The sequence below is a fragment of the Phragmites australis genome, chromosome 8, assembly GCF_958298935.1.
Source record: "Phragmites australis chromosome 8, lpPhrAust1.1, whole genome shotgun sequence".
NCBI classification, from domain to species: Eukaryota; Viridiplantae; Streptophyta; class Magnoliopsida; order Poales; family Poaceae; genus Phragmites; species Phragmites australis.
In genome coordinates, this window is record NC_084928.1 from 4,776,373 (window position 1) to 4,802,743 (window position 26,371).

A 26,371-nucleotide genomic window follows, 5' to 3' on the forward strand; every position below is an offset into this window, starting at 1 on the left:
AAAAAGAAATCACATGATATAGGAAGCGGATCTTCTGAAGGAACATCACATTCCGCAAGGTGTAAACTTCCACCGTACAGTAGTGTAAAACCCTACTTTGATAGGTGCATAAATATTACCGTATATAAATGAGATTCGATCCTCTGATGGGAGACAATACTTTAGTAGTTTTTTTTTTGCTATCCATTCAAATTTCTTCAACTACAATTATACGAAGATTGCATATTTTATGAGGAATCGAACTACTTGGAGAAGTTCTATGAAGATGTAGGATCGAATACACGTAAAATACCCAATCAGAGTGGGGGTGAATGATTGTGGAAACAAAATTCAAAAATTAGCTCACCCAAATCGAAACTCAATTTATACTCGGTATTCTACTCGAAACAGAATATACACACTCTAGTAAAAATGATGTACAAAAAGATCTGTTGGTCGGATTGCTCTCAAATTTGGTCAGCAGAAACTAGATTCAAATACGAAATTAACCCAATAAGTATAGAGTAAATCGGATATGTGGATCAGAAGTTATTGCTGTTCGAAGAAGACCGTGTCAACCAGTATCGAGTAGATCAAAACTTAGTCGATTTGACAAAAAGCTACTCGAGAATAAACCAAATTCACTCGAAATTTTCTCAGATCAAACACTAGATATTCTAGCAAGGTTTTGGATAGATTAAACAAAGATAAAACTTGATAAAAGCACGAGATTAATCGAAAATCAAAACCAAATATGCAGAATATAGAGTATAGAGAAAATTCTGAATCAGCAACTCATCAACTTACGAAACTTGATTTTTATTGCATAGATAAGTTTACAAGATGCCTCTCCAAAGCATCCAACAAGGATTTTCACAAAATCCCAAAACAACTCTATTTCGAGTTTCTCTATCTCTCTGCTGCGTTGTGCTGCCCTGTTATGTGCTCTGTTGTACTCTACTCAATACAACAGACCTCTCTATTTATAGGGTAGCCACATGCACAGACGTGACCAAATCGAACTACAACTCCCGGTTATATTCAATCTGGTCTCTATCCTCCTTTAATCACAAGAGGACAAACAACTTCTGCTAATTAAGCTAATTAGCCAACAACTCTTACGTAATCATGCATGCACATCTCCCATGCATACATGCATATACGTAACCAACTCAGAGTCCGTCTCCAACACTAACTCTTGTCTTAAGTCCAGCCACTACACGACTCCCTCGTGCCTGCTTTGACTTGAACACGAATTAGTCTTCACGTCCTCTCACGATCAGATCGCCTCCTGCGCCCATCGCGAAGCCTTGTCTCCATATGCATTGTTTTCTCAGCTTGAATGTTCTGCATGATATCCTCGATCACCACGACCTCAGTTCCTCCTGAACCTAGTCGCCAAACCTCAGTTCCTCCCTGAACTTAGTTCGTTGATCCGTCATCAACCACGTTCGCCTTCTAGCAACACCTGCACATGAATCAAATAACAATCGAGTACGAGGACAAGTCCTTCCCGACTTGACTCAAGATCAGTTCATGCAACACCACGCAAACTCCAAACAAAACCAACATGCTAACATAAGCATACACAACTAATGATAATGCATCAAACCAACTATACTATCCAAGCATATCTTAGCAACTCATGAACATTAACCAAATGTCATTATGCTAAATTACTTTGCTCTGCCAATTTCATCAATCAAACCAATTTTTCATCACATGATCTTACAGAAGAAGAGAGTAGAAGCTGGCATTTTTATTCACACAAGTAAACATCTAGGGTTATTACACATATTATGATACACGATTTTGAATATTAGAATATCGGGGATAGAACAAGAATTCTATTTCATGGAGCGGGGATATTTCCCCTTTCTCTTACGCGCTGCTTTATGCTCCTCATCTTCCTGATGATGCAGAATTGCCTGACGCCTCTGAAGTAGTTCCTCACGCCTTTGAAGTTTGGCCTCATGTCTTATTAATTCCTCCCAGAGGCACCGCTCTTCCTCCCGCCTCTGAATCTCCTCAGTTTGCTGCTTGCATTCTTGTTCCCATCGCGGACGTTTCTTATGCCACATCTGACGTGCCTTCTATCTCTGGCGTGCTTCCTCCATGCTGAAACTGTACTCCTATTTGGTATTAGCCTCTCTAATCCATCGCCCATCATAGGGCTATCTAACCATGTCGATCTATTGCTTGAAGCGACAAGGTTGGCGTTGATAAATGTGTTGTAAGGAGTGTAGTTGATAATTTTGAATTGGAAGGCGCCAAAGATTTGGGAAGGGGTACGACACCATGAAATTAGGGTCTATTCCCGAACATTGGAAAAATCTCCGACCGAAGGTCTCTACATCTAAAGACATTGCCATCCGGGCTTGTTCACCACACGAGAACAACGAACACTCATGCCAATGTGGTACTCTGAGGGTTTGTTTCTCCAAGAATCCATGTCACTCTAGTACGATGTGAGAACCCTATGTGACATTAGTAAATTAATAGTAAGTAAATTGATTAACAAAAAAATTATTATTGAATCAGTTATACAAAAGTAGGTAAATGGGACTTAGAATTATTTTAAGGTCGTTATAAATAAATTGAAAATCGAGAAGTCCATTTCCTTTTTTTTGTTATTTTGTAGTTATTTTGAATGACTATTTAGATAGACATTTGCTTGGAGTCCTCTCCCATGATGCTGATAGAGGACTGAAGTTAGAAAATGTAATTGGATGAGCCATAAAAACATAGTAGAATAATATGTTGATAGTATGTGATACAAACTAGTCCTTAAATCCGTCCCGGCTTTGGGTCGATCCTCCTATACGACCTAGGCTTCAATGGCTTGTGGCCCCAGGCTCTCATGTGGTGTGCTGAGTATGTGAGAGGGTTTGTCGGGGGTCATTGTCCATGTATGGTGGCCGTCAGGAGCAGACATCGCATACTCATCCTATGACTGTTATGTTGGTACTGGAGGTGCGCCGCCTACCTGGGACGACCTTAGCACCTTGTGCGTAGGACCCAAGCTGACAAAGGCATCCATGTCTTCCACGTTATGCATAGAACCCGTGCCGATGAAGCGCTTGAGGTATGTCGTTGCATCGTCTACCACCTCAAAATCATAACCCTGCATGTGCGTTACAGATCAATACATGTTAGCAACAATTGTGATAGAGGTACCTTCGTATAGGGGAGGGGCATGCGATTAGGACCCACCAACATATGTGTAAAGTGGACTAGAAGAACTGCCACCGAATTGCTAAACATACATCAAACATGGGGGCTGGGGAGGCCGAGATGTGAACATCGTGGAGGGGTGAGAAGTCTGAGCAGTTGGTGTTGACATTGAGGAGGGTGAGGAGGCCAAATAGTGGGTGTTGAGAAGCGATGAGCTAGCCAAACAACGCGGGTGGAGGAACATCATCAATTTTGGAGATCTAAGAGAGCACCTTCATGATCTTGGTCGCATTCTCGAAGATCCTCCGGAACGACGAATGCATCTCATGTGGAGGGACCTGTAACCCATGGCCTGGCCACCAGTAACTTGTAGAGGCCTCCACCTATATCTGTTGCACAAGGTCCATCTACGAACAAACATTACATACTTAACATAAGTGCTTTGGAAGTTAATTTTATGGTACAATGATAGTTGGTGTCAAAGAAACGTACCACCAATGATTGTGTCGGGTCCCTATATGCCGAGTACGTGTCTTGCATGCGTGGTGCGTGAGTTGATACCTCGGATGGTGTGAACGTGACCCGGGTCTACATCCGAGGCAGGAACCAGCCCAAGTACACCACGAAGGCCTCGTTGGAGTGCGACCGATCGTCCTAAACGATAGCTTCCAGAGCCTTGTCCCAGAGCACTGTCCATGGCACCATATGGGGCGCCCATAGGGTAATTGTCGATGTTCCCCACCGCGTCATCTTGCAAGATGATACGGTTCATTAGATGAGTTATGGTGCATGAATGAAGATTGAAACAAACAATTCATAACAATTATCTATGCAAGTGGGCAGGCATGATCCGGACAGCGGGTAGAGGCGGCTACTATTACAGACTGAACCGACGCATGGCCCGATGTGACGCGTAATCCTCGATGAAGATGTCGAACACCACATGCTTCTTCATCAGCTAGTACTCCTTATCCTAGAAGCACAACGAAGATAGACCGAAAGGGGCACAACCCAGGACATCCCATAGCACGTCGTTGACCAAGAGGTCGTTGAACTGGCATGTGAAGTCAGAGTACACCCTGTAGGTCTAAGCGTTGGCTTATGTCGGCTTTGTAGGAAAGAATTGTTAGACACATTAAATCATAGAACGAAATTATGGAATTTGTGAGACAAATGAATCACAAAAGATCTGACCCATCGTCGGCACCACAATAAACCTATGTTGGGTCCGTCCTTGCAGTGAGGCACAAAGTAGTAATGGCCTCGACGCCGCACGTGGCTGCCTCGCCAGACCTGGGTGACTCTCGACGACGACGCTCCCCTCCAATGTGGATATGGTTGCTCACGGTGTAGCTCCCCGCTCGTGGTGCAAGTTCCCCTCGGATCCAGTCGTTCGTGGTGCAGATCCAGCGCATGTAGTGCGCTGCCAATGCCGCACCTTGTCGGATAGACGCCGTAGTTCACCGAGCCTCTGTTCATCAGCCCTTTAGCAGGAGCAATTTTTGTCTGGAGCATTGGATCGACAGGATCTATGATGGGGAGATAGAGAGAGAGGACCGAGTGGATTTCAAAGGATGGATGAGAACATGAGTAGAGAAGAGGTTAATAACTGGATGTTTGTTTTATTAGCCCCACTTGTAAGTGTCTTTTTTGTTTGCAGGAAGAAATCGATAAATATCATATATGTGTTAATTAATCCATCTCTCTAGTGTAGCGGCATTATACATATAAAATATCATATATATATATATATATGTGTGTGTGTGTGTGTGTGTGTGTGTGTGTGTGTGTGTGTGTGTGTGTGTGTGTGTGTGTGTGTGTGTGTGTGTGTGTGTGTGTGTGTGTGTGTGTGTGTGTGTGTGTGTGTGTGTGTGTGTGTGTTTTATACATTTTTTTTGTTTCCGTTCGTTTTTGTCATCAGGTGTGGGAAACTCGATCTGAGCTCACCCAAGCGGTCCATAACAGCCCCTGAACTAGAGCTAGGACTTAGGCCAGGCCAGCCTAGTCCCCTTAGGGCCTCAGGCCCTTCGGGCCGTGTCAGGATAGCCTGAGAAGTTGTTCGTGCCGGGCCGAGCTGGCCCAAGTCACCTCCAACTAGGCCCAAGCTTGGTACGAAGGCACAACATGCCTCATCAAGCCGGGCTGGCACGGGCCCTAACACCGTTATTGGCTGAGGTGAGGTGGACGCCGGCAAGCGCGGCGATAGCGAGGAGTAGCGCAGGCCTAAGTCCCAGCTCTACCAGACACCACAAGAACTCAGCGCGACACTGGCAGGCATGGGAGAAACGGCCCCGGCTCTGACTAAGGTGAGGATGGCTCTGTTGATGATGTGGCGGATGTGGTTGTCGGTGCTCGTGGCGAGGTACCTCACCGATGCCACACGTCATACTGACGACACAATTAATCGCCGCTTGCTCACCGTCCTCGACCTAGGTGTCGCGACATCCGCAGCCCCACGCAACAGTGTGGCCACACGGGACATCGCCATCGACCCGGCGCTCCCCCTTCGTGCACGCCTCTTCTATCATTGCCCCACAGAGGGCCCGGTCCCGGTCATCGTGTTCTGCCATAGCGGCGAGTTCCGTACCTCAATGCGGCCTCCCTCGGGTACTACGCCGCATGCTGACGCATTGCCACCGTGCTCTTTGTCGACTACCGCCGCTCTCCCTAGCACCGGTTCCTGACAACCTATGACGATGGCCTCGTAGTGCTTCACTTTCCTTAATGATCCCAAGAACCACCTTGTTCTGCTCGACGCCTCCAACTACTTCATCGACAGGGACAACGCGGAGAGCAACATTGCCCACCACGTCGCCCGCCGCTACGTGCTCCCCCCTCCTCCTTCACCCACTTCCACCTCGCGGGTCTCATCGCCATCCAACCCTTCTTCGGTGGTGACGAGCGGACCCCTTTGAGCTACATCTCGACGGCGTGCACATCGTCTCCGTCTCGTGTGGGAGAGTGTGTACTAGTACTACTACTTGTGTGTGTGAGGAACAAAAAAGGATAAGGAGGAGGATAGACGGGAGATATTTTTCTGTGTACATGTACTATGTGTTCCACTGTATGCTGGCGCCTGATAAGGGTTGTAGTACATGGGCCGTGACCAAAGCCCCATATGAGCTGAGCAAAATGGCCCAAGGAGCGCATGTTTAGCACTCAGGCTATTTTCTTGTCGAGCTGACCCAGATACAACCCAATTTTCATGTTCAACTAAACTACCTATCGTACCTCATATCAATACCTGATCCGACCCACCTATGCTCGTGCTGTGTTGTATTTAGACTAGATCGGATCATGTCATGCTTGAGCCGGAAAAAAACAACACTGCCCTAAGTCCTTACCCCGAACACACCCCATTGGCCACTCCTTAGTCCTTGCCCAGTTGCCCTCCTCCAGCGAGTGGATAATGCGACGGCGACCGAAATACTCCAGTCCCATGGATTAGCCAGAATTGAGAGGCCAGCAAAGCAAGCCAGCAGTGCTACTACCTGTACCAGTACCACCTGCTCCCCTCCCCTTGCCTTAATAAATGTGCGACTCCGTACGCTGCAACGAAGCGGATGAAGATTCTGGCAATTGCCTGGTCCAGCTTCGTCACAGTCACAGTCACAGCATTGAAAAAGACCCACACCCGTCCGGCGCACCAACATTTCACGTGTCCGCTCCGCCATCACCAGCCAGAGGCGAGCGAGTTAACCGGAATCGCCGCCAACCAATCCATTCCCGCCAGCAGCACCACCCACACCCCCGAACCCCCCTCCAGAAGGAGATCACTGTAGCATAACCGCTGACACGTAAACTAAACTATTAGTAGACCTAGTGTAACAGCAACGAACGTGCTAATAAACACCAATTTTTGAAGGTGTTTACTTAGAAAGTAGGTTGGATGAGATGTCTATTTAAGAGGAATATTTTTTTATGTTGGATAAATTTATCTAATGAAATTAGGTGAAGCCATTCACAATCTGAATAAACTTTATCTCTACTGATATATCATATTCTAATTAGTTAAAGTAAATATACTTTTTTTATTAACATATTTATCTTCTAAATCATTTATCAGATAGCTTTAACTAATCATATTTAAATTCTATCCATCTAACTACAAAATTAAATAGTTTTATCTATACTATCAAATAAAAAATTAAATTACTCTATCTAACAAAATATACATATACATATCGATTCGCCACCACACCGCCCCTGTTTCCCACCCGCCACTTCCGATCTCTCCCGTTCCCTCTCTGCTCGCCACGCGCCGCACCAAGCCACATGGCTCCTGCCACGGCCGCCGCCGCCGCGGTCACTAGCCTCCTCCCCGCCGCGGCCTCGCGGCTCCCCTCGGCCGCCGCCGCCTCCTCCTCCTCCTTCGTGCGGCTCCCGCACCTCTCGACGGCTTGGTCTGGGGCCTCCGTCGCGGCGCCGCGGACGCGCAGGCGGGCGCCCGGCGTCGCCTACGCTACCGCAGCCACCGAAAAGAGCATCTACGACTTCACCGTTAAGGTGGTTGCCTTTTTTTTCCCCCCTTTCGCTAGCCAAGGCCTCGTAATTTATTTTCGCGATAGTTTGCTGTAGCGGATGCGTTAACGTGTGGCGTGCGAGATGCGTGGTATGGTTCGAGCGGGGGTAATGGAAGGATGCGTTGAATTTGTCAGAAATTTGGAAGGTTTTGTATTGTTGCGTGCTGAGGTGTTACTGTATTAGTTGTTGAGGTGGCGTTGTTGGGGTAGGTGAGGACTGTTGCAACCATAGAATGATTGGTAGTATTCTTAATGTTTTGTGGTGCTCTCGATCATGTTTGAAATTAGCCGAATCAGCCATCATAATTGCTGTTGAAGCTTTATTTTGGGAATCAAAAGGGGTACACCATTAACTATCAGGGTTGCAATGTGTTGGAAATTGTAGATGTGCTACGTTTCACGGAATTAGGTTAAGTATTTTGAGGAACTGTTGTTGAGGTAGGTCCAAAGAGTTGTAAACATGGATAGTTCGTTTTAACATATTCATATTTTGTAGTGTTGTTTAAATTGATTGAAATTGGCCAAATCAGGTAACTGCAGTAAAAGGTTAGTATTGCAAATCAGAGTCACATAACATTAGGTATCAAGGGTGCAGTGTGTTGGAAGTTGGAACAATAGGCTGAATGACTCCTGATTTTTCTGGTTTTGGAAGATGAAAGTACATTATGCTTGTTCTCCCATGACCATTCCACATAAAATTTTGTATGGATATAATCGTTTGTTGGGATGGAATAGTAAAAAATTAGTAGATCTGCAAGAACTTGTACAGAACAAACTTTTCTTATCAGACACATGTGTTTTATGGAAATAAGTGCTGCATCTGAGTTAAGCTTTTAGATGACAATGCTGCCGTTTGAAAAATACGTATGCTTATTCACGTGTATGTTCCAATTGTGTGAGCTGGTAACATATTTCAGTTTTTTCTTTGAACTTGATTTAAGCATTTTAATCTTTTTTTGCATTGTTATGGTGCACGTGAAATTTTAAGGCAAATATTTGAAAGCTAATATTTTGGATGTAGAAAATTCATGTAGTCCTACACTTGTTGAACCTATTTACCATCTATGTGCTAGTACATAGGTAAAAATAGTAGACTGGTTGGTTGCAGACCAATCAGATTGCAGGCAGGATCCAAGTGAGAACAAGTAAAAGGAGAGGGAATATGTTTAGTGGTCAAATATGAACTTCCGTAAAATTAGCAGTGGGGCACTATTACTCATGAGTTTTGATGTGGTTTTTGTTCTAAGCAACACATAGTTGGGGCTTTTTGGCTGTTTCGTTATATCCGAATTTTGTATTTTCCAGTGCTTTTCTTGCACATTCTTTAATTTGTTTTCATCTTTCATATTGATGCATGAAGGAATAAATGCACCTTAAAGAAAATGAAATATGTATGCATTTAAGCTTTTGCACCTCAAATAACTCTCCATATTGTGCAGGACATTGATGGAAAAGATGTTCCTCTTAGCAAGTTCAAGGGAAAGGTTTTGCTAATTGTTAATGTTGCTTCTCAATGGTAATTTTCTTGACAAATTGTTCACCTACTACCTAGTATGATAAATTATTCAGTATCTTTTGGGATTTAACTTGGCATTCGTCTGTTATCCCAGTGGGCTGACAACAGCAAACTACACTGAACTATCTCATCTCTATGAGAAGTATAAGACTCAAGGTACGAAATATCTAAATTGAACAATAGCTTGCTTATTTATTAGTTTAGGAAATTTAAATCAGCCACTATTGTTTCAAAAAACAAAAACACAAGCCACTATAGATTATTTGAAGTTGTTGTACCCTTTCATTAGTGTTTGTGATCCTAACTATACCATTATACATCCAAGGACAATAGTTTAACTATATCATTAATATATTGATGTTTCTTTATACATGTCCATTTATAGGATCATTCAATTATTTGTGACCTTTTCATATTGTATTTAGTGACCTCATTGAGCTAGTGCTCTTCTTTCTAGAGGTCGCCTCAATGCATTTGCAGATTGTCTTGATTACATGTGGAGTTGACCTAAGGTTCCCATAGCCTTTCGTTAGGTCTGAATTATCATCAAGTGAGTAGTTCTCACTTGATATATCTCCCAAGTCCCAATAGCTATTCCAAATATCATAGTTGTGAGGAGGGTCCTCCCTTACTGAACAGTTAGTTTAGAAGGTCAACTGTTTGATGTGCATTCTCCTCTGTAAAAAAAATGTTGATGTTTATTGACTCATGGTGTTAAGACTGTTGCATAACCAAAGGCCATATGCAGTCCAGAATACCCTTTCTGTTTCTTTTGTTCTAGTCCTTTAAAACATGTTTCTTGTTTCATATCATTTTGATGCTATTGCTATTACCTTTTTTGTCCTTGTTATGTTTAATCATGCTGTGTATCTGTGCATTTTTTCATAATGCTAGGATTAGTAGCAATGAAATTAGTTCCCATTACCGGCCAGTCTTACCTTGATCATGGCCTCTTTAAACTATGTGGCTACATAAAAGGTTCCATAAGTGATTCCCTTTTGTTATTCTCCCATTCATCTTGACATGCCAGAATGACCTCACCTTGATTGGGGATTTGGGATGCTTCGGATTGGATCAATAAACTTTCCAAAGTCTTTGAGGAAGTGGCCAATAACTGTTAGCCTAATAGGATATATTTAGCAGATAGCTTTTTATCCCCTTTTTCTGCCGAAGTCTCTGGTTGGTATGGTGTGAACATTGATATCAGGAGTCACAGTAAGCTTGACATCATACATCTTGTTGTTTAATACTTTATTTAACATGCAGGGTTTGAGATTCTGGCATTTCCATGCAACCAATTTGGTGCACAAGAACCTGGATCAAATCCACAGATAAAGCAGTTTGCATGTACAAGGTTTAAAGCCGAATTCCCGATTTTTGACAAGGTATGATAGTCGCAGGCAACTCAGTCAGCAATTCATTCTATAGTTTCTCCCAATAACTACTGGCGAACTTTACAACAGGACATGAATGCATGATGCCATCTTTGTGCTTCTTTGTACAATGCCAGGTTGATGTCAATGGACCTAATACAGCCCCTATTTATAAGTTTTTGAAGTCTAGTGCTGGAGGATTTTTGGGTGATTTAGTCAAGTGGAACTTTGAGAAGTTCTTAGTGGACAAAAATGGCAAAGTTGTGGAGAGATATCCACCTACAACTTCACCGTTCCAGATTGAGGTGCGTGAATTTCGTCTGCAACTCATTCTAACACTCTGGCTTTATACATTAAGTTGTTTTGCATACTTGAATTCTTAAAATGAAGATTTTTCCCATACGACTGTAAGGATCAGCTTCGTGGCATGGTCCCAGAAAAGCTATAGAAGCTATCGGAGTATCCTTTGTTGCGTTTTAGTATTAACAAATACAAAATATTTTTTTGCATAATATAATTCATGTTTGAAAAAATAATCAAGACAATACTAAATATAATATAGTAAGATTATAAGTCATAATATTCTTAACCAAATTATGTGATCAATAAGAAATATAAGTGTTGGAGTATTGAAAAAAGAGCGACATATGGTGTCTTGCTATTTTTTCTTATAGTTCAAGCTTATAAGAAATGTTTTCAAGCCTTTTAGCGAAGTTCGATTTCAAAATTAACTTTTTTTTGGCATGTGGGTATGTAGGATAGTGGAGCTATCTCTAGCTACAAGCTATGGCAAATAGCGCAACTATTTAGGGTTGTAGTGCTTATAGCTCATATAGCAGAAGATTGGTCCATTGCTTTGCTTTTGAGGTCCAAAACAACTATTGCGCAGCTATAGCTAACTATTTAGGACCTTGATGACACTCGATTAGATTTCTCAAACAAGGTGAGATATCAACTATAAACACACAATTAGGTGCAAACATGGAACCCTTTCAGTTTTTATGCAAGAATCATCATCAAAGATTCTCACATAACTTCTAGTTTTGCTTCTCAATTTACTCTGATGTATAAATTTAAGTTCAATTTCAGTCTATGTTGAGAGTAGTTAAAATGAGAAAAACGATAAATAGAAGGGAAAAAGAGAAAAAAAATACTATTCACAGTAAACTAATCTTTTGTTTCTTCTAACATATTTTTGTTTTAAAGTTGTAATTTTAATGGGTGCTACCATGCTATGGCCCACGACATTCCATAGGTTGCATCGGTTTTTTTAACTTCCAAGTTGATTTGGTGCCTAAACTGAAATGTTTTCATGATTGCACCTTTATATGCTCAAGTTTTCATACGTAACCATAGGAAATCGAATTGTGACCTTTTCAGCTTATCGTATGTAATACTCTCGGAAGAAGCAGGCATGTACTGCATATTTTCTGATGTGTATCTGGTTGAGTGATGGTGGGCTGACCTTTACAATGACCTAGGATACCATGTTATGGAGTGACATTTTATCATGTTCTTAAGTGTAGAGTTTTAATCCATGATTTTTTTTCATCTTTTTATGCAAATCTTCCACCAGCTTTTGGTGGAAGATACGACATTACGATAAATCACCATTAACACACAAACTTCTTGCTTTCTAAAACACACACACACACACAGACCCCTAGTCCCTGATCTGCAGACACCAGGCGTCTGGTTTGCTGGCCGAAGCATGAGCATCCACCCAAGGTTAACCATGTCACACTGGACCTTACAACATTAACTCCATAGTCCTACAACAGAGGGTTTCATATGGAGCTTCCAAGTGGCACTAGTAGGTCATAGGGTAGTGCTTGGCAGTGCTGACCGCTAAGCTTGAGCATAGGAAACGAGGTCCTAGATGGCATTTGCTTGTGATACTAGATGATTCACTCAATGCGCAAGCAGCCCTGATCTTGCCACCGTGTAAAAAATTTCATCCGCTGGCCCTGGGACTGTGATTAAAAATGCCAGGCTTAAACTGAATCCCTCTTTGTCAAAAGAAGCCGTACGGTGCTGGCGTTGGTATAAAATATTCTCAAGTTGCAGTAATGGATCACTTTTCACCTTTAGTTGTGTTTTGTGCTGTCATTTTGAAGTGGAAAGCCAGATCTCATCAGTTACCATTCCATTTACCTTAATATTGAATTGATTCACTGTTTTGCTTTCGACCCGTTCTTCTATCATATTTCAGTGCCATTAAGGCAGCTTTGCTAAATGCACTCATCACCTTTGAAATCTTTCGGTTGATTTTGATATAAAAATGCCAACTTTTGTATTTCAATTAGTTACACGTTCCTTGAACCTCTTGTGACTATAATATTCCAAGCCACTTGCTTAAAAAAACAAAAAAAGAGAAAGAAATCCCAAACCATTTCTGCTGACTTCTGTGTGGTTTTCCTTCTAGCACATTTTGCCCTTCCACACTGCTCACAGCCTTCTTGCTATGAATTTTCTTGCAGAAGGACATCCAGAAACTCGTTGCGGCATAAGTAATTCCAAGTCTCTCTTCAGTTGAGTATCTGTATATAGGCTATATAGGCCTTGTCTTAAGTCGAAAGTTCTACGTAATTATATTTTTTTCTGTAATGTATTATTTCTTATCTTGTAAAATAATTCAATGATTATCTATACGTACATATAGATGTAACATGAGACTATATTAGTCTTTAGACTATCAAATATGGAGTTCATTCCCCTAACCCTCTGCTACATTCCGGGCATGGTGCCTGTAAAATGCGTTCCATTCAGCTTTCTTGGCATTATTATATGTTCAGGAGTGCGGCTTCGCCGTCCGTTGATTTGTCGGGAAAGAAAATATTCAGGAGTTCATCTGTCCATGAAGCTCTGCCTGATGGAATAGCTTGTGGGGTTGTCTCTGGCTGCGACCATCCTGAATCCTTGCTTCACCTGTAGCTTGATGACGGTTGCTTTATCGGTGCGCTGTATCTGGAGTCCTGATGGAGTCTGGTCCTGTCCCCGTGCGTTCGAATGGCATTGCTAGTGATGTCGCCGTGCTGCACGCTGTGTTTCGCCAAGCCACTTAGGGGCACCCAATATGGTCTCCTCTGTTTATTTAATCGATGTCCGGCCATTATCTGGCCTAATCCACGACTTAATCTCCACCGAAATCCGACTAGGCCCCTCCACCATGATCTCGTCCACACCAGGCTTACGCCTTGGCCAATTTACTTGATGGCGTTAGCATGAAGACGGGGAATGTGCCCTTTGATCATGATCCTTGAAAAACCAAATAACCGCGAAGGCCCAAAGGGCCTGTTTGGATTGGTGTATTTTGTCGGAAGGTTATACTTCAGTTCATATTTGAACTGAAACATAGAGGTTTCCTAAAGAAAATACTTCTTATCCAAACATTTCCGAGGGGTATCCCGTGGGGAGACAGCTATGGAGATCTTCTCCATGTTAACATCCGGTTTGGGACGCGGGAATTGTTCCCATAGGAACATGCCCTAACATGTGTAATGTGCCTGCCTCCGGTTAGTGGTCAAGATAGAAAAAAGGTCAGGATGATATCAACTGGATCTCTCTGGTAGTAGGCCATGATATCAGGCTTTGCAGTATTCACCAACACCACAATGGTTCGGCATCACTTAATATAGTACTTGATTTCTACCACAGTCGTAGTAAAAAATTGGCGGCAAAAAAAGCATTGACCCCTGAATAAACGCCTGTCAGGTGGCAAAAAATCGACTCCCCTTACCCCCCTCACCCCCTATTTAAACCATCTACCCAGAGCATAGCCTTTCTTCACCCCTACAAGCTAAGGTAGGGATCTCCATATCTAGAGCTATATATCTTTCTACAATCCATAGAAAAGCTGGCACCGATTAGTACATTAAGGTTCTCTAGACCTCCTTGCAATCTCCACAATGCATAGATTACTTGCCCTTGTTACCATCACTGTTGCCGTTGCTAGCTCCAACTATGCTTATCCGGTGGATTCGCACGAAGGCGATCACGCCGCGCTTCTCTCCTTCAAGTCCGGCGTCCGAGGCAACCTGTCCGACTGGGGCACCCTTAGAATGTGCAATTGGACTGGTGTTGCATGTGATTCAAGAGGGCACGTGGTGCACCTTCTTCTCTCCAACTCCAGCCTCACCGGCGTCATCTCCCCGGCTATCGGCAACCTCTCCGCGCTCCAGAGGCTTGAGCTTGACAACAACCATCTCTCCGGCAGCCTCCCGCCGGAGCTTGGCATGTTGTCACAGCTGCTGGAGCTCGACCTTGAAAACAACTTCCTCGAAGGGCCAATCCCAGAAAAGCTTGGCCTTCTGAGAAACATGACCTACCTCTCCCTCCATGGTAACAATCTCACCGGCGACATCCCCGGGGTTATTCTCTACAACTGCTCCTCTTTGACCTACCTTGACCTAGGCAGCAACTCTCTCACTGGTGAAATCCCTATCTGTACACAATGCCGGCTCCCAAACCTAACCCAGCTCATCCTCTTCAAGAACCGCCTCGGCGGCGGCATCCCCCCATCGATATCAAATTTTACAAGTCTCGAGTGGGTGCTTTTGCACAATAATTTCCTGAGTGGCGTGCTGCCATCTCAGATGTTCAATAGGATGCCAGCTCTCTACTACCTCTACTTAAGCCACAACAATTTCTCAAGTGATGGCGGGAACACAAACCTTGAGCCTTTCCTTGCTTCTCTAGTGAACTGCACCAGCTTACATGAGCTTGGAGTGGACTCAAACGAGATTGGAGGCAAGATCCCGCCCATCATTGGCAGCTTGTCAGTCAATCTCTCCGAGCTCTACTTGAATGACAACAGAATCACCGGTACGATTCCTCGCACCATCGGAAACCTTTCCTCGCTGACAGATTTATGCCTGCTCAACAACATGTTGGAGGGCCCAATCCCCTCAGAGATATCGCAGCCACGTTGGCTCAGACGATTAGACCTGTCAAATAACCGGATCAGCGGTGAAATGCCGAAATCCATTGGCGTAGCTCGAAGTTTATATATCATCAACATATCTCATAATGGTCTTCAAGGAGCGATACCGGAGACCTTGTCCAACCTCACTGAGTTGGGGTACCTTGTTCTTGATCATAACCAGCTCTCAGGCGCCATACCACCTAGGCTTATCTGCAGCATGATCTTGGATCTGTCTTATAACAAATTGACAGGTCAAATTCCTACCAAGATAGCAGGGCTTAGTAGCTTCCAAATCTATCTTAACCTCTCTAACAATCTCTTAGAGGGGCCCCTACCATTACAAATCGGCGACATGGGAATGATCCAGGCTCTTGACCTGTCAGCGAACAAGCTCTCGGGGGCGATACCGGCGCAAATCAAGGGCTGCGTGGAGCTTGAGTATGTCAATCTCTCCAGAAATGTGCTGCATGGCAGCCTTCCTTCTTCCATTTGTGCTTTGCCAAGCCTCCATGTCCTTGACGTTTCTTTCAATAGCCTCACTGGCGTGTTTCCTCAATCTTTGCAAGCACCATCGGTGCTCCGTTACGCTAACTTCTCCTACAACAACTTCTCCGGTGAGGTGTCCAGTGAAGGCGCATTTGCGAACCTCACTGATGACTCATTTCTTGGCAATCCTGGCCTATGCGGGTCTATTCCCGGCATGGCCCGATGCAACGGGAGACATGTGCGCCTCCTGTACATAGTCATCGTTGTCGTTATCGCTATCGCCATTGTTGCCTGTTTATTGGCCATGGTGTGCGTTGTTGATCACGACCTAATGAAGACTCGTTTGAGGTTGACAGCCCCAATTAGTCAACTATCACGTTTCCCGACTGGACCGGTCAATGCCACGGGCGAAAAGGAGAGTGAGCATCCAAGGATCTCATATCGTGAGCTTGTCGACGCGACCGATGGATTTTCGGAAGTGAATTTGATTGGGAAAGGAGGGTACGGACATGTCTACAGGGGTGTCCTCTATGACGGGACAGTGGTCGCCGTAAAAGTCCTGCGCCAGGACCACGCCGGCGAGGTGATCGCCGGCAGCTTTGAGAGGGAATGCCGGGTGCTCAGGAGCATCCGGCACCGGAACCTCATCCGTGTCATCACGGCGTGCAGCACGCCGGACTTCAAGGCGGTCGTGCTCCCGTTCATGCCGAACGGCAGCCTCGAGAGCCTCATCCACGGGCCTCCCGGCAGCGGCAAGCAGGCAACAGGGCGGTGCCTGGACCTGGACCTGCTGCTCAGCATCGCCAGCAACGTCGCCGAGTGCATGGCGTACGTGCACCACCACGCCCCCGTCAAGGTCGTACACTGCGACCTCAAGCCGAGCAACGTACTCCTCGACGGCGACATGACGGCCATCGTCTCCGACTTCGGCATCTCGAAACTGGTGAAGGATGCGAGAGATCCAGAGATGGGCGACGCATCGACGTCCACATGCAACTCCATCACTCGGCTGTTGCAAGGCTCTGTTGGTTACATTGCACCCGGTACGTAAGTGACACATGCTTCACTCACTCCTTCTCGCTCTCTCTCCAAGTAACTGGCTTTAAGTTTTGATCCAGAGTACGGGTTGGGAGGCCGCCCATCCACGCAAGGCGACGTGTACAGTTTCGGAGTGATGCTCCTGGAGATGATCTCCGGGAAGAGGCCGACGGACGTGATCTCCGAGGAGGGGCACGGCGGCCTGCACGAGTGGGTCAAGAACCGCTTCCTGCTGCAGCACGACGTGGACAGCGTTGTCGAGCGCTCGCCGCTGCGTGATCCGGACCCGCCGCAGAGCGAGACGATGGAGATCGTTGTGGAGCTGCTCGAGCTCGGCGTTGCGTGCTCGCAGCTCGCGCCGTCGATGAGGCCCAGCATGGACGACGTGGCGCACGAGATCGCTTGCATCAGGGACGGTACGTGGAGAAAGTACAGGGTGGCAGATCTGAAGGATGATGACCAGCCACGCTCCAATAAATACTAGTAGTGTATTTTTCACTGCCTTTTCCACGCAAATTAGTAAGGCCAAGCAAGATACTATGCAGTTGTGTGATTAGAAAGTATGTAAAATGACTTGAGGTTTGTCCAGATAACATTTGTTTTTCCCCTCTAAAGCTGTAATTCCTGTTGCCCATAATTTAAACACATGCAAATGCGTTCTGTGGTAAAAATTAGTAGTATGTGATTGGGGCGGACTCGTAGGCGGAGGAGTGTGTTGTGTGTGTGCTCACCTTGTAATCTAAGAAAAAATGAACGTCGATAGTCCTTCTTGAGCGGTATTTAATGGATAGGAGGAGCATGCATTAGAGTTTTGTATGGATATATTGAAATGTTAGTGCTCCACAATATAAGTTGACGCGTCAAAATATCTATTTGCATGGATTGCTTAAAGATGAGCTTTCTGGAGAAATAGTATGTGACACTCAAAATATGCGCTTCATAGAGAATATAGTACATTACACTCAAAACATATGGTCTTTACTGAAAGACACCGAAGAAATTGATATGTAGAACACTACAAAAATGTGTATGCGCTGCAGAAGACAAGTTGGTGTTTTGCATCAAATGTCAAAAAACAAACTGATCTTCATTGAAGGACGCTAAGCCCCTGTTTGTTTGTGTTTCTGTTGGAGGCAGAAGCTGAAACAAGCTGTCTACTTTTATTAGCTTATAGCTGTGGTTTTTGAGAAGCAAAATCAGTCTTTACTACTACAGAAACCTGAGAAGCTAGAATTAAGTCTGGATGTGTTTGTACTAGAAACAGACTTCTACAGAAGCCACATCTTGTAGAAGCCCAAATAAACATGGCTTAAACATGTCATCTGTAGCAACTATATACCCCCTCCATTATTTTTTGTTTTTCGTTTTAGCTTCTAAAAAGTGTTTTTGTTTTTTTGTTAAGGAATCTAAGTCGATCAATCACAGCTGTTGGATCAAGATCAGGCGTCCCTCCTTCTTTCTTCTTCCTCTGGATGTCTATCAATGTTATTCTTCTCTAGGCATGCCGACTGAATCTATCCCCTATCCCACCCGCCTCCACCCGTCTCTGACGTCTCTCCCACTCCGCCCCCAATGCTCACCGCTGCACTAGCCAATTCATTTTTGCGCTCCCTTGCCACCGGCACCACCCACCTACCTTCCTCCGCCACCTATGGCCGGCGGAGTCTCCGCCACCTCACCGTCCTGCCCCCGTGCCCGTCTCCACCACCTGGTCGGCTTGCCTCCCCCAGAGCTTCTTCTAAGCCCGAAATACACGGAATCCTCTCAAACCCGAACCCCCAAAACCCTACCAGCCAAATGTGAACGTCACCTGGAATTGGTATGCGGTGACTACGAGATTTGTAAGGTTTAGAGGGAGTTGATCCCTGAATAATAACATATTCATATTATATTGCACTCTTTTCCTTTATGAGTTTTTCCTATATAGTTTCTCATATAAGGTTTCTAATGAAGTAATATCTACCTTATTCCTCCTATTTTTCCAAAGGGCTTTTAGAGGTTTTAATATACTACTACAAAATCATACTTGTCGATGTAAAGAATATAGGGGTCTCTCAATGGGATGGCCCGCAATGGTCAGCTTTGGGCAATATCCACTTTCATTCTTTGGCCCATGACCTCTGTGCGACTAGTCGACGCCAGCGCGACCACGGCCAGGGCCTTCGCAGGATTCCCCGCAACCAGTCCTTACTAGTCGCAGGGTGGGTACTCGTCTAGGCTAGTCAAACCTCATTTAATGCCGCTACTCATGCCGTTTTCCTTCCCCAGGCAGTCCACTCCGGCTGAGGTAGCATGGTCGGCGCAGAGTTACCTTATCCCGTCCTGCAAATATTAATTGTTGTGGGAGGAGCTCGTAGACGTGACAGGGGGCACATCAGGAGCGCGTGGGAAGCCTGCGACAGGACAGGGCAGGTCGGGCGCTTCGAGCGCGACAAACAGGGGTGCAACCGATGGATGGGACGTGCGCCGCAGAGACCCAGGGCAGGTACAATGAATGTATGCTTGTAATGATTGTTTATATCGTTTCTCTAGGTAGGCATGTGTCTTTTTATTGGGCCCACTTGTAAGACTTCTCCCCCCTGGAATATAAAGGAGGGGATATCTTCTGTAAAAAAGGAGGATGAAAAAGAATACACAGGATGTAGGGCTATTACCCCACGGGGGGTCTGAACCTGGATAACTCTGGTGTTCTTGAGCAACAAACACACACACATTCCACAGGCACACCCGGAATGTCGATCACGCACCCACTGTCCAACATACCCCAGAATCATTATCAGGGATTTACCCTCGATATTTGGCGCGCCGTGTTCAAATCCCCGACGACCGATGAGTCCCACTCGGAGGATCTGAGTCACTGCGAGGTGTTCTTCATGGGATACGACCCAGACAAACCCGATATGTTTCAAAGTTAGGACATTGGACTAGGATTCGAAGGCCTTGGGGTTCGACGAAGAGCAGCAGAGGCATCCATGTTCCCGGCGCCAACGGGGCTCACGGACTGCAAGTCCCGGGGCAATCAGCCTCATCAACGGTAGCCCCACCCGGAGTCGGTTGTCGATTGGAGAAAAAATTTATATTAACATTGTAGAACTCGACGAGATATACAACTTTGTAGTTGATAACCTTTTCATTTAGAATCATTTGGATGTGCAAATGGTCGTTCAAACGTTCGATCAGAAGAGGTCAAAAGGATTGATTTTGCTATTATACTCACGAACGAACGATAGCTAAGATGATTAGAGGGGTCACGTGTGCGCACATGTTGTGAGGTCGTGAGTTCAAGTCCTGGTTGCCGCATGCAAGCGAAAACCGCATGGCTTGTGGTTGGATGTGGTCGGGTGAGCAGTGATTGGTCAGGTGCATCTGGTTTTTATTTTATTTTATTTTTGCTTTTTTGCCCCCAAAATTTTTGAATCGGGGTCGAACTATCACATCAGCTGAAGCTTTCAGCTGGCAGTGATAACCCCTTCACTCTCGGTCTCTGGGACGGCAGTGATAGTTGGGGACTATCACTGCCTGTTACCCATTGTCGACTCCAAAACTGGCAGTGAAGGGAGTTTTGGAGCCGACAATAAATAGGGTTATTGTAGTAATGATATGATCCATATATCATAATTATTGTTCCCTATGCTCACCAATGAATTTTTCCTACCTAGGTTTATCATATGAGCTTACAATGAGGCAATAATCAATATATACCATATCATTTTCTCATTATATTTTTTTGTTAGGTTTTAAATGAGTTTTAATGGCATATCAATATATTATACATTGTGACCTTGAAATTTCTGTAGGTCTCTGATGATGACCGCGATAAGTGCCAATACACGAGATGGGTCGATCCTCGTGTTCTGTAGCATATCCAAGATTATGTCCACCACATGCGAGACCAAATCTTCAACTTGTAGAGAGAGGTTGAGAACATGCCAAGTCCTCCTGTAATACACCTAGAGGACACTTCTGTATGCATCAATCCGTGGTGCACCTGCTCGTGCCATAATCGGGATGCTCCTCCTCCTCCTCCGTCAGTGCAATACGATGCTTCATGGCCTAACTGGTCAGATACCTAGCATCCTTGGTGACCTCATTCTACGTACACTCCCAGGGCACCTGATTCCCCTCATTCATCACAAGGTTGTTAAAGTTAGGATTGTTCCAGTCCGGTGAAATAGGAGTGTCGTCCTCATCATCCGACATTTCATACTCAGGAGATTAGTCAGCCTCAAGATCATCCCGCTCCATCTGTTCAATTAGAGAATAGATTTGTTCCCCCTTGTCAACCTCACCGGTCGATTTAGTCGGATAATCCAATGAATGTGGACCATCCAAATCAACATCCTCATCATACTCTTTCTCATCACCCTCCTCCTCCGCGTACCCTCACCCTATATCTCCCCAACTGGCTCCTTATTCTTCCATTGCATAAGCAACATTGGAGGCCAATCTTTGTGCACAACATCCTACAGGTACATTCTCCAGACTTGATCTTCCCTGAGCGGGTACACTTCCTAGTACACACCATCTCTCAAACATTTGCCTAGAATGCTAATGGTCATCTCTTGAACCTTGGGGTCTATTTTGAAACCCCGCATCAACCAGACGTACAAGTGTCTGATACTTTTGTGCATAGGCCTGGAGATACCCTGATCGACTGCCTGAAATACGGATAGTACTACCCCTTTTGGACCATATAATATTTCACTATCCCCATAAAAAAAATCCTAAACTGCCACTGAACCGACATACCTGACAGCCATCAACACAAACCTTAACATCATTGCGACATAACATAAATAATTACGTAAAACTACATCTACAATAATGAAAACTTCATTACAAACATGCCCAATCATGTAGTCTATACTACAATAAAAAATACCTAGGTCACTACATCAAACATCTCTAAATCCTAAAACTACTACCTCAGTTATGCCTATAATATGTCTAAATCTTACATCTAATATCTAACATATGTCTAAATATGATATCTAATTACTAAAATATATGTACAAACAAGATGTGTTGCTAAACTATGTGTAACCCTGATTTTAAACCTGTATCTACATTTTAACCTATGTCTAGTGGCTATCCTACCGGGTTTCTAAATTTTTTTTAGATCTAACCTATAACCTATGTCAAAATCTAGCACTAGTGGCTATCCTACCGGGTTTTAAAAAAATAGAGAAAAAACAAACATTTTTCCTTCGGCAGGACTTCGCCATAAAATTTCTCCTCCCTCCCCTCCCCTCCACTCTCCTCTCTTCTCCTCTCCTCGTCTCCACCCTCTCTCTCGGTTCAGTTGAGTGAAAATAACAGTGCTGGCATCGGTCGGGGCGGCGTGCCGCATTTTATACCGAAAAGCTCTCGCCCGAACAGTGGGTGACACCTTTTAGGTGGGCCCACCACTGTCACTACGACAAAAGTCTCACTCGTTCAGCGAACGTGAATATTCTAGCAAATTTTCTAAATGGTTGTGTAATTTTTCGTATATATATATATATATATTGAGGGGCGAGGCTGCACCAGCCTCGCTAAGTTGAGGGGCAAGGCCCATGCGGGCACGTCGCGGAGGTTAGTCTATCGCGGCCTAGGCGGGCTAGCGCCAGGGCGACGACCAATTGGGCCAGCATGGCGTTCAACTGCGGTGTAGCCGAGTGACGCGTTATTGTGTCTGTGTCAATCTAGTTAATGTGCCGACTACAAAGCTCTGTTGTCGTGCGTGTAACAGGTAGAGCTGGCCAACTGGGCTGGCACAAGGCCCACTACTATAGACAGGGTCCAAACATGACACTGATAGATGGCTAGGCCAGAGCAGTACACCTCGCTAGGCTATGCATGGTTCGAGGCCACAACACGCTGTGCCAGCCTGGCCCAGTCCGGCTAAGCGCTGCCTTGGCCCCGGCCGCCCCGGTGCCTCTCCTCGCCCGCAGCCGCCTCGCCACGCCTTTGACCTTACCGTATCGCCGCGCCTCCACCCCCGCCCCAGCCACCCCACCGTGCCTTCGCCCCCGCCCACGCACCACCGCCCCACCACACCACACCACCCGACACGGCACGACTTGCCGCCACGGTGCCCAGCCCGGCACGACACGGTCAGTCACGAGTCATGCTGTGGGCCGCGCCTCCGGCACATCCCATTAACTTAACCAGGCCTAACGGGCTGTGCCTTAATTGGGTTGTGCCCAGCCGAGCCTGTGACTAGCCAGGCTCGTGCCAGGCCAAGGCCTATTTGGACAGGTCAGGTAACAGGACTCGAGAGTTGATAAAAATATAGTTTTTCTTTTAGGGAAAAAGAGGAACTCATATAGGGTTAGAATTTTGTGGAGATTGTTTTAGGGATACCATGGAGATGCATCTTGTAATGAAGATCAAATTTTGTAAGTTGATGAGTTGCTAATTCCGTTCCTTCTTCACATTTTTTTTTTGTTTCGTCATTTCATATTGATTTTTTATGGATCTTTGATCAACACAATTTGACTTGGTTTGATCCATCCAAAATCATCCTAGAGCGTCAAGATAAAGTTCTGAAAAGTTTGGTTAGTTGAATTTTCATAATTCTTGCATAATCGTGAATTTAGATTTTAATCTATTTTCGCCATCATCTGTCATATTCTACTTTTGAAGATCATAACTCTTGATCTAGAGATCCGATTGACTTGATTCAGAGATGTGATTTTTTCTTGGCCTCTATAAAAGGGCAAAAATCAGCCTAATTCTCATTTCAAAAACACAGAGGAGGCTTGAGAGAAGAGGAGAGTACAGGAAGAGAAGATCGGCAAAGCCCTCTCGGATTTGATCTTCATTGTTGGTAATTTACGTAATCTCATTACTGCCTTTAGACCCATGTTAGGTTAGCCATCAGACCTAGGTTCAGATCTTAGGAACATGTAATTTAGGTGTAGTTGTATTATTATTTTTTGATGTAGTATTTTGTAGTAATTAGTTAGGATTAGTTGTTTGAGGTACTTAAGGCTACAATATTTGAAGTATATTTATATGTACTGTTATTTTAATCTAGTACATAGGGTTTAGTATTTTTTTATGCTTAGGTTATTCATTCCAGGATGAGGACCTTTAAAGGCAGGAGGAGTAACGCTGCCTTCGGGAGGAGGAATTACAAATGCAGGAGGACGAACATCAGAGGTGTGAGGAACTACTTCTGAGGTGTTATGCTCTCCTGTGTCATCAAGAAGAGAACTATTACAAAGCTGCACATGCGAGAAGGTGTAGGACCGAGATAGGTGACTAGAGGAGGGTGAATAGGCACTTTAACAAATTTATTTCGAAATTTATGGCCTTCTCCTATTATGGAACCCAACCCACCTCAAAATCACTCGTGGAAGTAAGAGAGACAAAAACAAATGCAAAACTTCTAAAACCAACACTCCTGTTAGATGAATGTGAACACTAGGTTCTTGTTAAGACCATATTAAGAGTCATAGTGCAAGGAAATCAAGCAACTTGATGAAAAACTCCTAAACACAAGAGAACTAGCTGTCAGAAGAAATGATTCTTAAAGTTGATGGATCTAGAGGGTTGAGAAGGTTCAAGACCAACTCATATGAGATGATTAACCCTCTAGCAATAAGAAGAACACCCCTTACATGACCCAAAAGGAGCAGCTCTCTAGGAAAATTAAAATCAACATGAAAACACTAAGAACTTGCATGAAAACACGATATCCAAAAGCAGGAAATTAGAAGGAGATGAACTCAAGCATATGCAAAAACACTCTCTTCATTAAGCTAAGAGGAACGCCCTCTTTTGGCAGATTACAAAGTGTTTTTCCTCATAAAAGCTCTCACCTAAATATAGGCTAAGCACTCCTCTCTCCCTCTCCACACAATACAAATGGAAGGCTCTCAAAACTCTCCAAGGCTCATGTGTCTTCACCAGCCATACCCCTCTATTTATAGCCTTAGGGGGTTTGCTTAACCCTTAAGCAATATGGTCCGTAAACTGCCATTATCTTATAATGCACTCCCACCTACCACCGGAGGTAGTTTCATCCAAATTTTTGTCTGTCCATTGGATGACCATGGCATCTTCATGACTTAGCTTCACCTTAACGTAAGCTTCGTGATGATGTTGCATGCACTCCATCCTCCTGTGGTTTTTGCGCCCAAACCGGGAAATCACCTTGTAGATTTCTCAAAGCATGACTCACAACCACTTGCATACACCTTATGCAAGCATCCCAAACCCGATCCCTTGGGCCACCGGCAAGCCTCTCCCGCTCTCGATCCCTTGGGCCACCTTGTCCCTTGCACCGGTATCTCTTTCTCTTGACTTTGTCAACACACCGCCTTTATCCTCCATCTGATGCTTTGTTTGAACTCCACGTGTACAGCTAGAATCACCCTTGACTCTGCCCATCTCCCTCGATCGTCTGGCACCAAGCTCCCTGCTTAGCCTCGATCTTCCTGCCGTCAGCCACCAAGTTGCATTCACCCTTACACATCATAAGACAAGCAAACATGTACATCCAACACCATTTAACTCCATCACATGTTCGTCGAAATCAAAATCCCTACAAAAATGACACATCTCTAAAAAATTGTGAACGCCAGATAATCCAGTATTCGCTCCACCTGAGCGTCGGACCATCAGTCATGTTCAACTCAGCAGACTAGGATGCCTGAAATCCTCTCTACAAGAAATAGTCCGTCGTGTATTCATGCCCATCACCGGACCATCCGATATATCTATTCTTGCGGGAACCCATTTTGCACTCTAGAAAAATTACTCTGACGAAGCATCTGGCGTACACATTGCCCAGCGCCTGACCATCCGGCGTATACAAGTCTGCCAGAGTAAGTTTGCAACCTCTCCGCAAGAAAATCTCTAGCGTTCACTGATGCCCAACGCTGGACCATCCAACATGTGCTTCAATTTTTGCTTCTTCATTGAAATGCTCAGGCGTGTACTGCATATGAATGCCGGATCATCTGGCGAGTTTATTTTCTTCAACGCCAGATCATCCGACATGTATAATTTTTCTAGACTAAGAGACAAACACGCCAATTCTATATTCTTTGCAACTTTGGTTAGTTATGATCATAATTGCAATACATAACCATACTCATGAAATATCAAAATCATCAAACCAAATCAACACCATTTTTAATCTCTCATCACATATGAACAAAGGCATATTTCAACTTGGTTTCTTAATCTCCCCATTGATGAGTGCACTGACAACTTCACAAGACACAAAGAAATGTTTTGAGGAAAACTCAAGAGGCTCAACCAAGTGACCAAGAACTCAAGAAAGAGCAAAAGAGGATGTCACTTGGCATAAGAAGATCGCAAAAACCTGAAGATCGCAATGAAAACTCAAATGCTCCCCCCTTGA

The 26,371-nt window shown here is 44.6% G+C and overlaps 2 protein-coding genes and 1 pseudogene across 2 annotated transcripts; all 3 read left to right on the forward strand.

Moving 5' to 3' along the window:
• The first annotated feature begins 5,429 nt into the window (after nt 1–5,429).
• LOC133927547 (probable carboxylesterase 18) lies at nt 5,430–6,309 on the forward strand (annotated as a pseudogene).
• Nucleotides 6,310–7,331: 1,022 nt separating this feature from the next.
• LOC133926378 (putative glutathione peroxidase 7, chloroplastic) lies at nt 7,332–13,285 on the forward strand. The gene is made up of 6 exons (XM_062372303.1): nt 7,332–7,659; nt 9,116–9,192; nt 9,287–9,348; nt 10,459–10,577; nt 10,703–10,870; nt 13,046–13,285. Exons 1-6 carry the CDS (start codon nt 7,429–7,431, stop codon nt 13,073–13,075), a joined length of 687 nt encoding a protein of 228 aa, XP_062228287.1. The 5' UTR covers nt 7,332–7,428; the 3' UTR covers nt 13,076–13,285.
• Nucleotides 13,286–13,416: 131 nt separating this feature from the next.
• On the forward strand, nt 13,417–17,574 carry LOC133926377 (putative leucine-rich repeat receptor-like serine/threonine-protein kinase At2g24130). Its single transcript, XM_062372302.1, has 2 exons — nt 13,417–17,018; nt 17,094–17,574. Exons 1-2 carry the CDS (start codon nt 14,474–14,476, stop codon nt 17,495–17,497), a joined length of 2,949 nt encoding a protein of 982 aa, XP_062228286.1. The 5' UTR covers nt 13,417–14,473; the 3' UTR covers nt 17,498–17,574.
• The last annotated feature ends 8,797 nt before the right edge of the window (nt 17,575–26,371 follow it).